This window comes from Melospiza melodia, chromosome 11 (assembly GCF_035770615.1).
Source record: "Melospiza melodia melodia isolate bMelMel2 chromosome 11, bMelMel2.pri, whole genome shotgun sequence".
Taxonomy (NCBI): domain Eukaryota; kingdom Metazoa; phylum Chordata; class Aves; order Passeriformes; family Passerellidae; genus Melospiza; species Melospiza melodia.
In genome coordinates this window covers 14,084,015-14,097,808 of record NC_086204.1, presented here as the reverse complement: position 1 = coordinate 14,097,808, position 13,794 = coordinate 14,084,015, and the positions used below count along the sequence as shown (strand labels likewise).

Genomic DNA, 13,794 nt, shown 5'->3' with positions numbered 1-13,794 from the left:
TGCTCTAATCTTCTCTCCTAGTGAAAGGCATGAAAGAGGAATGGTTTCTCTGCCCTATAGGGAGTCTTGCAGATGAATCCTTTCCTATTTCTTTGTGAAAGAAACTTGTGAAATTGGTGAGCAAATGCTTGATTTGCATTCTTACTGATAGTTTGAACCAATGGTAATTCTCTAAAAAAGGCCAGCATGTTTGACATGATTCAAAATGCAAGGCCTGTTCCTTGGGCCTTTTCTGAACAGTTTTGTCATCTGTATCCATCTCCAGACTGTGTAGGTGACAGCAGGGTACAATAGCAGTCACTACAGGTGAAGTTGCTGTTTTAGGTACTTTCTGTGTCTTTTGTAAAAGAGCAGTCTTAAGACTGTAAAGGAGCAGAATTCTACACTTGGATTAAGATGACTTTTATCTCTTAATTCTGAGCACTGTTTTGGACGAATTTGATTACTGTTATTGTAAGGAATTTCATATTAGTTAACTGTTTATATTTAAATATACAAGATTTATTCTTGTTCCTGAACCAGGTTGGACAGGATGGCAGAATATTATTCTGTAAATATTAAGTGAAGGATCCCATACACTAGATTAGAATTTGTAGCAAGGGAGAACAGCTTGTAAAGTACAAGATCAGTAAATATCTAAGCTTAAGAAGTTCTTTTGTTATGTTACATGTGTAAGTTTCTGATGTTTTTAACACCAGCTGACTTGAGTATATTAAAGTTGTGTTCTCAGAACTACAGGCCTTTTACTACTGCTTAAAGTACTGCTAGTTTTCCTTTAGCTTTTTTTGAAAATATTGTCAAAGTCTGTTCTTATTTTCTTCCACTATCTTGCTTGACTCTGATTTCGTTAGAGAGCATAATCTTCTCATAAAGATCCATGAGTTAATTTTTTTTTTTTTGTGTTGGTGCACAATGACTAGAAAGGCTCTTTAAGTAAGCTAAAATATGATTTGGTAACAGGATTTTGAGAAACCAGAGCTGAAACCAGGATCTTCAAATACATATTGCTGATTCTGACATCGCTAATGGTTTTGAAGACATTAGTAAGGCGGATTGCAAATGATTGTACATAAATAATTTTTTTACCTTTCAGTGCTGTATGTTCAGTAAGTACATAGTTGTTTATTCTGCAGATTTTAAATGCAAGGAAAAAAAAATCCCATATCCTTCAAAACTGGAAAAGTTGTTTCCTGTGTAAAGGAGTAACCTCTGTAAAGGCGTTACTTTTTCACTGAACTTGGTGTGAGGCTTTGGCTGTTCAAGATGGAGGATTGCTTAATGGAAGTTGTAGGAAGAGTTATGTGTGTGGAGATGCTCATGCCATGAACTCCTTGCTGAAATCCACATACCAAAAAGGTAAAATTTTTAAGGGATGTAGATAAAAAGTGAAAGATGTTGATGAAGGTTTTATGAAAATTGGCTTGTCAAAGATAAGAAGAGTTGGCAGGTTTTCTTGTTGCAGCTGCCATCAATTTCATTGTTCACATTTGTGTGTTTAAAGTAGATCTGTAGAAACGTTCCAAAATCGTTTTGCAGCTGAGCTCACCAAACTCCTGGAGCTTTGAATGATACTGTTGATCTTGTTTTTACTTAATTAGCAGGGAATGTTAGGAGTGACTTTGGTAGGTACTTCATTGTATTAACAGAATAATTAGCACTGAGGCATACAAACTAATAATATTTCAAGTGCTGTATTTAACTTGGGCAGTAAACATAGATGTGTCATAGATGTGCCATTTTTGCTAGCATATTAAGTAAAATTAGTTATTAGTTAAAATTAATGATGCCTAAACTTAGGTAATTTACTTCTGAAGTTTTCAAATTGATTACAATTACTAATAATTTGAAAGATTTTAAGAAGTACATTACGTGTGACTGGAAGATATTGTAATTTAATAATACTGTATACTTTACATATTTCTACAGATACGCAGATTTAGAAACGTACAAAAATAAAAAATCTCCAGATGGGAGCAATAAAATGTGGCTGTTATTATCAATTTGGATAACTTCTGTCTGCATTGCTATGCTTTGGTAACTCCTTGTTCTGCTTCAGTTGGATTTCACTCTAGCCTGTGGTATTTTTACGTATTTTTAAGGACCAAATTAGGTGCATTCATGTTAGACTGCAGCATTGAACTGTAGCCACTATACCATACTGTAAATGTGTTATCATAGTGCTTAGAAAACTCAGTGCTCAGTGCATTTTGGAACAGGCAGTCTATGTGCAGATGTGCCACTTAAAAACTGTATTAAAGTTTTCTTTGTTTTACTGTGTTTACTTATTTAAGCTCAAATTCCTCTTAAGCAATAGTCTTTGTAGTATAAGATAGTTTTAATATTGGCTGATCAAGATTTTTGTATGTACATGGCTCATGTCTGTGATAAACAGCAAAAAAACCCTATTAACAAAAGCGTAATTAACCCTGACCAGTGTAACCTAACCTTCAAGGTTAACGAATGTGGACTTCAGACAATTTCATATTCTATGTATTTTTATTGTATTTTGAGTGTATGTCTCCTTTTCTTGTTCTTTCAAACGTTTTGAATTCCAGATTTTATCTTTAGGTTGAACTTTTGATGATTTACATGCTAAAGCAAAGGTCCTGTATATTTGCGTTTGGGAGCCTGGGAGAGGTCACTGGTCAGCTCCCTTCCTACATTCTATCACATCAGGGTAGGGTACGGATAGGAAAACTTTCCATGAGAAAAGAACTTTCCAGAAATAAAACCACAGTGGTCTCTATTACACAATTTGTGATGGTCTGCAGTTTGTTACTGGTTGGTTGAGGCAGATGATTGTGTTCAGTAGCCAGTGCAACATTTTACTATTTGTCTAATAAACTAGATATCTTCAGTTGCATTGCCTTTCTCTTAGTCACTTATTTCCTGTCTGGATATGTGTCTGATGTTCTGCAGTTGATAACCTGAAATCACATATATTTAGCCAAGGTAAAGCAAGAAGTGCTTTCTGCATAGAACAGCACTGAATACTACTGCTATTAAGCTTCTTTTCTCTAGTATGTACAAACTGAAAGTTACTTTTTTTTTTAATTGGTTGTTGGTATGTACTGGCAGTTGTGAACCAAAGTGATTTCTGCATGAAGTGTGTGTATTTTTATATTATTTCACTACTGCAGATATGCAGGAATTTATAGCCAGTGTCTTGTAGTAATTTTTACTTTTTTTTTTCCCCTTTTCAGGAACTAATGGGTGAAAGCAACTTTATGTTGTATCCAATTTTTTTTACCTGTACCCACAGAGTTACATTTCTGTATTAGGAGATTGTGTGCTTACGAAAAAAGTTTATGATACAGAAAAATTATGCATCTAAAATAAAGGTCTCAGAACTCTTAGGTCATATTTATATATTTCTTTTTAAAAAGTGCAGAGAAAAGCTCCTCTAGGATGAAATTTTATTAAAATATGTTTTCAAAAACAGTTATTATCAGGTAGTAAGCTATTCATTCTTTGCTAGAACTTAGGCTGAACTTAAAGAACAGTTTTTCTGCAAAAACTGCTGGGTTTCATTGAATATTCATAGCTTGAATTGGACTTAAAATATGCCTTGTGTATACTGCAGTTCATTTTGTTGCTTTTTTATATAGGTTCCTATTTCTTTGTTTAATAAAATAGGAGTATCTCACTGAATATGCCAGGACCCAAGTTGCTCACATTATGGCCATTTAAAGACTTTGTCAACCTGTAAATATTCAATTTCAACAAGTTGATCTATGCTGAATTGAAGGAACTCTATGCAGCAGGGATGTGGCTTATGTATCCATTATATTTAAATTGTAGTATCCTATTTGGATGTGAGAATAATGCTTTGAATATCATTAGTAAAGATGACATCTTGTTTAAGATATAATTGCCTGATGTCACATGGAAACTGAATTCTTCATCTCCTTGGTGGAGAGATGCAGAGGACTTAGATCAGTGCTATGGGTGTTACAGAACATGGGTTTTTACAATAGTCTGAATTGAATAAAACCATTCCTGTGCTCAGGATATCGGCAGTGCAGGATTAATGGTTGGGCTTGATCTTCAAGGTCTTCTCCAACCCAAATGTTTCTATGATTCAGAACTAGGTTTTTGATTTTTTTTGTTTTATATATTTTTTAAACTATGCATTTGCAGCTATAACTTGATTTGTAAAGAGCTAACACTGTGTTTTAGTCATTCTCTCAGTGCTTCTTAAAACTTGTTCTCCCAATGCAAATATTGTAGCCTGCTGTTTTCAGTGCATATTTATGTTTGTTAAAGTTTTAGCAGTAAAATGTTTGAATTGGATCAAGATTTTCAAGTCCAGTGAAAGCCAGACTACGTCATGAAATAGCTACTTGCCAGTGAGTCTCCAGTTTAACAGCAGTTTCAGCAGTAGTTATTAGTCAGGCTGTGAGGTCTCCTCCAACATCCCTTGGCCTCTCCCCAGGTTTCAGCAGTTTTGTTTTAAGTGCTGTATAGGGAAGGTTCTTTCAGGTTTGTTGCTGCTTAGGCATAGACTCTATTTCTACCAAAAGACCATGTTACTCTTCTAGTACCTTGCTCCCCTTGGACTTGGCTTTTAACCTTTATGGACACTGATTCTGCTAATAAAATTTGTTAGAGGATGAGATTGTTGATTTAACAGTAGTTAACTTCACCTTTCAATGACTCTGAACAAGTTGTGCTCCTGTGTCATAAATGTGGTTTTCTATTCCCAAGTGCAATTTAATGATGCATCTTCAGCCGAGAAGTACCATTTATAATGACAAATAAGAGACTACAGTAAGAGAGGTGTCATACAGTGCCAGAATCTCTCAATAACTCTCCTAAAAGCTAAATTTAATTTGTTCCATGAATGTCTTTAAAAGTTCACTTCTGCACGTGCATGCATATTTAGTGTATGATACAACACTTCATTACTGGAACGGGAAATTACTGTTAGGTGATGCTGAATGGATAACCAAAAGTAGTAAAAGTACATATTCTCTTTGCATTCAGCAGCTGACACGTTCATTTCTTCTGTCTTCCAAAATCCATTGTTACATTTTTTGGCATAAATTTTTCTTTAAGAAAGTGGGGTTCATTTTTTAATGAATGGCACCAGTTCAGCTTTCATTGCACAAGAGGTGCTTTTGCCTATAAGTAATAAACAGCTTTTGTCATGTTTATCTGCCCTACAGCTAGAATCATTTTTTGGGCAATTCCATAGCACTGAGAATGCTTGTTACCAGTCCTCCCATGCTGTCTCTCCACCCCCCATTTTCTGATTGCCATATGTTCTTTTGTGCCTAATTCTGTATTTTTTGTATATATTACTGTAATATATTTATCTGCTCTTTTACGTAAATGTTTTTACCCAGGCACTTGTCTACATAGCTTTTTTTACAGTAAGTAAAAAAAGTTACAAGTATAGTGTAGTTTAGGTTTAAGACCATGTAAGAATAAAATTGTGTGGGGGGTTGTGTATGTGAACTAAGTTAAAGCTCTTAGTTGCTGTTTAGGAAAATATACACATTAGTACATCAAAATGCTTCTTTTAAGCTTCTTTAAACTTACTGCAGCAAAAGGTGAAAAACTGTGTAAAATGCCAGTGTTAGTAGCAATGCTAATAGATGCAAAATCAATTGGGTAATACAGTAATTAATAAATTATTGTGTTAAATAATTATTAGAGAAACATTTGATATACATATATGTGAATAATAATTTTACGCTGGCCAGTGCTACCTTTACTAGAAATGCTGGGATTACCTGAAGCCTAATTTAAATAAGAACTTTAGTGTAACAAATAGTAAATTCCTGAACATTATGGTGTGGAGAGGTTAATATGTTAAAATTGTCTGTTGAAAAGCACACAAAAGAGAAAACATTTCTGCCAGTACTGATCTGAGCCATCATGTTGAATATTTTTCTGGTGATGTAAAAAAAAAGAGGTTTCTTAATTTCAGAAAATCCTTTAGTTTGAAAACTTTTGCTCGTTTTCATTTCTGATTGGTTTCATATTTTTTGAAACTTTAATGAATTGAAATTATTCAGAAAACTGAAGTATGAAGGGCATTGGACATCTAGTCTCAGTATCACCTTAATTCTTTTATCCTTTGCAAGTTTGTTTTTAGCATGTTTGTAATGCATAGTCCAGCCTATCATACTTCACCTTGTTTCTTCTGTTCATTTTTTTTTTTACTTTTTTAGAGCTTTAAATTAAGAACTAGAGAAGACTGTTGTGTGATGATCTTCAGGTGAAAAGTAAAAGTACTTTTTTTCCACAAACTTTGGCTGTCTATCTCTTTGAGATAGTGTTATAATGTATAATTTTGAGCAAGTGAAATCTGGTTACCTGGAAGCTCAGTCTCACCATGTTTGCCAAAATGGTTCAGGTTAGAGTCCTGTGTAGACTTCAGATCCTAGGTCAGTGTGTATTTTTTCAAATTTTACTCTTCTGCGTTCCACCAAAATTTCTTTCTCTGCAGCAGACCAAAATAAAAAAAACTACTATTGCATGGATTCTAGCATTGTCAGTTGGAGATACTGCTGGCTGAGTTTTGACCAGTCTTGAATGTTGTTAGGTTTTTATTGGTTTGTCTGCTGTAGTAAGGTGGAAAACACTTTGTGTTTTTCAGTGCAAGAACTTTTTAAAAGCTTAGTCATGGAAATTTTTTGGAGGAGGGTTGATGGTAGTGGTACAGGGTGTGGGTATGGAGTTACTGCATGATGTACCTCTAAGACATACTGGTTTTAACTGATAGGATATTTTGAATTTTGTATTTAGATAAATCTAAACATCTTTTTTGATAGAAGAAAGGGAAGTCTTATCACTTGTTTCACTAATGTCTCAGTGCATGCTGATTTCCAGCACTGATTAATTTGTTAATATTATATCTTATGACAGTGTTGTTCTTTAGCTCTTGACTCAGGTGTTTACTAACATATTTTTAACCTAAGTTAATAATTTTTTTCTGGCCTTCTTTCAAAGGCAAGATTTCTTCCATCCAGCTGGTTAGCTGCTTATCATATGCAAAAGGAATTCCAGTTGGAATTTTGCTGTAATTCTTTGCAAGAATTCTGGAGAGTAATCTAAATAGTCTTTCTGGTGTTTTGTACATTGATGCTAATGCTTCCCTGATTCTTTTAGGGAAATGTATCTGGATCTTCCCCCATCCCTGTCTGTGTTGGCTGCATCATGTTATTAGTTGGTTTTTCCTTTTTTATGAGTGAGCTCGTGGTTCAGAATGGATATTTTCTTACCTTAAATTGTTGGTTTCATCAGCTTTTTGTGATGTCAGTCCTCTGGGTCATCCCCTTTCTCCACTCAGATCTTTCCCAGCATTAATGATGCTTCCTGTCTTGCTTTGTTACTTTTCTACTTTTTGTGTCCAGTTCCTTAGTGCAAGCAGTTCTTAAAAAAACTTTAGGATCTATTAATGGTCCACCACTATTTTACTTCTTTCAAAAGATCTCTAGGTAGCCACTAACTGTTTTTACTTTAATGTATGTTGGAGTTCTTATGTGAGCCCTTGTTAGATTAATAAGTTGTTATATGAGATGGTTTACTGAAAGTGAGGTGTAAAAGATTTGCTGAGGTCTCTGTCAGATGACTATGTCTTGAACAATCTGCCTTCCATGAAACTAGCATTTGTTTCTGCAGAATTTTTTCTGAAGCCTTGAATTGGACCTAAACCAAATGAGATGGCTAGCTTAAAATTAATTTCATGTTTATAATTAAAAGCATTTTTAATAAAGCATTAGTAACATCAGTAAACTTTTCAAATAGAGTCTGAATATGTCTTTCAGCCAATGGTAATGACAACAAGAAATTCAAAGGTGATGATAAAATGGATGGGGCTCCTTCTCGTGTTCTTCATATCAGGAAATTGCCTGGGGAAGTGACAGAAACAGAAGTTATTGCTTTAGGTTTACCTTTTGGTAAAGTAACCAACATCCTGATGCTGAAAGGGAAAAACCAGGTAATTTGATGCTTTTTGTTTTTTTCGTATGCTTACTGTCAGATTTTAAAATATATTGTTAAAATGGTGTTGAAGTAAGTGTGAAGCAGTAAGTGTTCTAGAAAAAAAGTGCTTTTGTTCCTTTATTTTTTAAAATTAATTTACACTCTCTTTTAGTAAATTTTGGGGGCAAACGGGGTGGTTGGCAGCTACATAAAGCAAAAACTTAGTTGGAAGAGAAATATTTATTCTTGCATCTTCACTGATGAATTTTTTGAGATGAAGTAGCTTAGCAAGTAAAGTTGAAATGTGTAGAATGACATTTTCTGAAGACTGATACAAATTGTTAAAATGTGTTATCAAACCCTTTGTTTTTTTTATGTATGTCTAATATGAAGACTACCTACTTTGTAAATACTGAAAATTTTAATTCTTTTAATTGCAGGCATTTTTGGAACTTGCCACAGAAGAAGCAGCTATCACTATGGTTAATTACTACTCTGCTGTGACACCTCATCTTCGTAACCAACCCATTTATATCCAGTATTCCAATCATAAAGAACTAAAGACTGATAACACACTTAACCAGGTATATTTGCTGTTCAGTAGTATCACAAATGCAGACACTGTAGAAGATGAGGCATGGAACGTGTTCTTGGCTCATGTGCCATGTTTGAATCATTTGGTTTTGTCCACATTCTAACACTCCTGTGGTCTTACCTATGATTGTTCCATTTTGTGGCACTGAAAGGTGTTTGCTTTCTGTGCCATCTTTCCATTACAATAAATTTTCTTAATGTGTCCTTGATGTCAAGAGGCAGAGGTTCTCAAGTGTGTTTTTAATAGTTATTTAAAAGTTCTAAATAACTTCAAAGTTTTTGTCTTAGTTTAGAGACTGTGGGATGGTAGAATTACCTTGTTCTGACAGCTGAGATTCCAATGCCAATTTGAATTCCCCTAGTGGTAGTGGCTAATGCCAGTGCCTAAATTTCAGTGCTTTGCATGATCACTACCACTGGTAACCTCAGCTTGTGATCTGCTTTTTCTGGAGAATAATACCATAATGGTCACTCTAGAGACAAATGTACTCAATAAAAACCACTATTTTGATCTCCATTTTGCTCTTGCCTCCCCGGGACCTATTTCATGACAAATACAGATACATATGTCTATTTTTAGTAGAATTGAAGAATTGGCGCAGGTAATGTGGTGACCAATTAATGCAAACTATAGAGAGATAAGAGACTCAAACCTACCAGAAGTCTGATGGTTATTTTAAGATTAATTTCTTATGTTGCATTTTTGATGATACAAAAAACAGTGTAAGTGCCAAATTAATTTCTATTAATTGTGTCCTCTGTTAGGACATGTAAATAGTAAAGTTATGGCTGTTGCCTTTGGAAGCAATTTCAGGGTAATCTATTGAAAGACATTTTGGTTCAGATCAAGTATAGTGTTGATTTTTCTGTTGGTCTTTCTAAATAGTCTTGTTCCTTAGAATACTTTGATTAATTTTTATAGAGGTTACCCACCCTCCCAAATGACTACTTAGGTATGATGCTAGATGTTATTTTGAGCTTGTTTCACAAAATACTCATAAGAACTTTAATATTTACCATTTTTTAGTCCTGTGTTCCTTCATGTACTCACGTTAATTTTAATGGAATGAAATATGATGTATAAGTACATATAGACAGTGCTGACAAGGGTCATATGTTAAAATTGGCTTTGCAAGTTGTAGTTCATTGTGTTATACAGTTTGAACTTTTCCAGTCACTGTAAGGACTGATATTTAATTGATATGTGCTTATAGAAAGAATAGGAAATAATTATGCAACTCAGCCGAGTATCTGGCTATCTTGAAAGTTGTGTTTCATGCATTAGGGAAAAGAAGTGTAATTGAAAGACATTTCAATGTAATTAATGTTAAATGTAGAGGTAAATTTTGTTTTCCCAACTGGTGTTCACCAGGTCTTTTTTTTTCCCCCCTTTCCTTATTCATTGATTTGATTCAATATGAGGAATATCATGTAAGTTGTGAGACATGAAATGGTGTAGTATCTCTAATACCTTTAAAATATGCAGTATGCATTAATATGATGGTTATTATTTTTACCTGGCATGCTCACTTCTCTCTCTTGTTTTGTATTGTTTTGCTTCATAAGGCGACTGTAATGAAAGTATTAAATGGAACCTCTTTTTTCTGCACTTTTTCTTTCTTAGAAGAAGACATCTAATATTTCTGATACTGTCAGTTTTGGCAGTGGAAGTAGTTACATAGATGTGTGGTTTTGTGGTATCATGGTTACCTGTGAATTTCTAAAATCCTACGTGTGTTTAAAAACAAAAAACCCCATATGTGGAGAGGATTTTGTTTTTCTTTTTACAAAAGAGGGTGGATAACAGACACCTGTTTGTTTACCTCTCTGGATACCGCTTTCTGACATGTTAGTATTTTGAATTATTTCATTGTGTTAAAACTGAGAAGTTTGGACATGTTAGTTTAGAATTTTCCCTTCCTATTATAACCTTCTACATAATTAAAATGGCAGTGAAATGTTAGCTGAGATACAATCTTTTGAACTTAAGATAAGTACTTCTGCTTTCCGTAGCATTGGGGTTTTTCCTTGGTTGGTTTGTGGGTTAGTTTAGCTTTATTTCCTGTAAAGGAACGAATCTTGAAACCTACAAAATCCTCACTTTCTTTATCCTTACTAGTAGAACAATAAGCTTTCTACTAGAAAGATTGATATTGGTGCCTTTTGAAGTTCCTCCTTAATGTGACATAAGGATTAATTGCTGTTTTCATTTTTGTTGGCCCTTCTCACAGAGTCAGACTGCATTGCACTTAACGTTGTGTTATGTCTGTAGCTCTGAGTTTTAAATTAGTGGACTATTTTGTGTTTCTGGAGTTAACTATATTAATATTTCTGACTAATTGCAAGCTGTTATCTTGAAATATTAAGAAAATCTCTCTTCTGTCATTTTTTTAAGCGGGCCCAGGCTGTTCTTCAGGCAGTGACAGCTGTGCAGGCATCAAACGCTCCCATTAGTGGGACCACTGTTAGTGAGAGTGCAGTGACTCCAGCTCAGAGTCCAGTACTTAGAATAATTATTGACAACATGTACTATCCAGTAACCCTGGACGTTCTTCATCAGGTAAGTCAGATTTCACTGTAGCTTGAGCTATGGTTGGGAGAAACAGATGTGTAAAACTGTACTATGTGTTTTGGCAGATATTCTCTAAATTTGGTGCTGTATTGAAGATAATCACATTCACAAAGAATAATCAGTTTCAAGCTTTACTGCAGTTTGGTGATCCAGTAAACGCACAGCAAGCAAAACAAGTAAGTATAGTTCTCTTCTAAGGCTAGAGATCTTCCTGTACTCTCAGTATTTGTAAAATGTTGATGTAACAGAGTACTGCCATAACAATGTGTCATACTCCTCCACCATGTGTGTGAATCTTCTGAGATTAAAAAAAATAGTAGTTGTTATACTGTGTGAAATCAATGTTTAATGATAGTATGTTTATGGATACTGTGTCTAAAATATTTCAGACATTTGTATGAACAAATATTATAGCAAGACTGCACAGAGATGAAATAATATGCAAGACTGCAATAGTAAAAATGTCTACCAGAAGTAAGAATGTAGGATGGCAGGGTGATGCATAATTAATTCACTGTAAGCAGCAAATTTAGTAACCCTATTGAATTGTTGTTGGCAGGTGCTTTTAAGCATCCATACAAAAATGTGATTTGTGGATTAGTTACAGATTTGTGAAAGTATTTAGTTATAGTATCCTTAAAAAAAAAAAAAAAAAAAAAAGAAAATCTAAACGTATTTGTAACCATAAATGCCCAGAAGAAAGAGTGCAGTTTACTCATGTGACCAGAGTGTGAAGAAGCTCTGCAGCAGTCATGGATGAGCAGGATCTTGCTTTTGTTTTATAGAAACTCTCCTATCCTGGGTAGGAGAGGCAAGAACAGGTAGCTGGTTTTATTCATTATAGCAGGAGAAAGCCTATGGATAAATTATGGCAAAGATCAACAGCATGTCATCTAGACCAGATGGTTTGAATTAATTGAATGGCATATGTTCACATTTGTGGCAGTAGAAAAGGTGAACCAAAGGGGAAGGTGAGATTTTTATTATTTTTATTATAATCTTCAAGAGATAAATGGAATTAATTTGTATTTTCAAACTTTCACATGCAGTCTGAGTTTGAGGAAGGCTGATTAAAATTGATGTGCTGGTTAAGTGTTGCTTGGCAGCATAGAAAGTGCTTATTGCCTGTAGATGACAGACTAGCTGAGAACTTCACAAAATTGAAAAGCTCACACCTCAGGCTAAGTTGGCAAATTTTCTTCTTGGTAGAGGAAAGACAAAAATGGTCTTAATTTTCTGTTGCAAAGAATGAGGACTATATTGAAATAAAGACTTTGTTAAGTGGTGGACGGTGGTCATTTTTGTCCCTATCACCAAATGAAATACTCGGCACTGAGTCAAGAACTGTGAGATGGTCAAGACAGGGGATCACAAAGAATTGGACATGTTTTCAAAAAACAGAGTGTAAGTTTTCATGCTATTGTGGAAAACAAGAGAGAAGAGATGATTTGCACCTTGATTTATGGTGGCTTTAAGATAATCTACTCCAGAAAAACAGTCTGGAAATACTTGTAGATCTGGAACACAATTTAAATTAGGGGTGTCCTTTTCAGAGTTGAAATAATATCAAATATTAGATTGTGCCTCAGAATCAAGAGAGATGCAGATATATCACTGTACTACATAAGAATTGGTATGGTTGGAATGGACCTTGCAGGTTTAAATTAGTGGTACAGAAACTACATCATAACCTACAAGTTCTGCAGAAATCAATTGTAGACATTTAGATTTCTATTTGAAATATTTGATAAATAGTTGGATGCTAAATATATTTGTTACAGAAGGTTGTAATTCAGGCTTCACTTGTGTTTGGAAAGCCATTTTTCAGTAGTAGATGTTACTGCTGCTTTCAAAGTGCTTTTCTGATGCAAAGTATGACATCAAGTGTTAAAGCTTTTGACCTCATTTTTCAAGTCATTTATATTATCAGAAAATTTAATGGAAAAATGACGTCTGCAAAATGGACTGTAGTGATATGAAAATTATCAGTGTAATTCTAGGAATATATTATAAAGAAGTTACAAATGGAAGGATGAGGTATGTAAAAGTGTGAAAGGAATCTAAGAATCTCTTGCTGTTTTTGACTTCAGACAAACTGATACTAGCTTGCGGGACTCTATTGATGTTAAAAAACCCAGCATGTATTTGTTTCTCCAGTTTTGCATGTTTTCATTAGGGTGCCTGTTCACTTGTAGTGTGGGTGTGAATGACAAAACTTCATTAAATAAGTGACTCCTGTATGTGCAGTGATTGTCAGAGTAATGTTGGGGCTTTATTGTCAAAATGAAATAGTCTTAGGTTTATGGTTTCATATTTTAACCAGTCTATGCATAAACATACAAAATGTTAAGAGTAGTACCAAGTGCAATTACTAAAGGATGCTAAATTGGAAGGAAGGTTTGATTTCCCCACTGCCTTACAAACTAAATAGAATAGAATACAGTTCTTACAGTTAAGCCACTGTGATAAAACATGTAGTGCCACCAGAACAAAAATACCTGAAGGAAAGAAGCAGTCAGGTGATAGGGAAAAAAACCTCTTCAGCTTATATACGTCTGGATGTAGAAGCAAGATGATGTGGTGGCTGCAATTAAGTTGCATGGAGTTCAAGATCAAACACATGGTAAAAGAGTAAGATTTTCAATTTGTTTTCCATCCAAGTTACTGTAGAAGATAATGGGGAAATTTAATTT

At 34.4% G+C, this 13,794-nt stretch overlaps 1 protein-coding gene across 6 annotated transcripts in view; it reads left to right on the top strand.

The window, feature by feature from the left end:
• The window catches only part of PTBP2 (polypyrimidine tract binding protein 2), a 44,665-nt gene that overhangs the window by 17,911 nt on the left and 12,960 nt on the right, over positions 1-13,794 (top strand). For all 6 annotated transcript variants that reach the window (XM_063165654.1, XM_063165649.1, XM_063165653.1 and 3 more), the window contains 4 exons: positions 7,779-7,951; positions 8,376-8,519; positions 10,925-11,089; positions 11,167-11,277. In XM_063165654.1, coding sequence (XP_063021724.1) covers positions 7,779-7,951; positions 8,376-8,519; positions 10,925-11,089; positions 11,167-11,277 — 593 coding nt within the window. The remainder of the gene's footprint in view (positions 1-7,778; positions 7,952-8,375; positions 8,520-10,924; positions 11,090-11,166; positions 11,278-13,794) is intronic.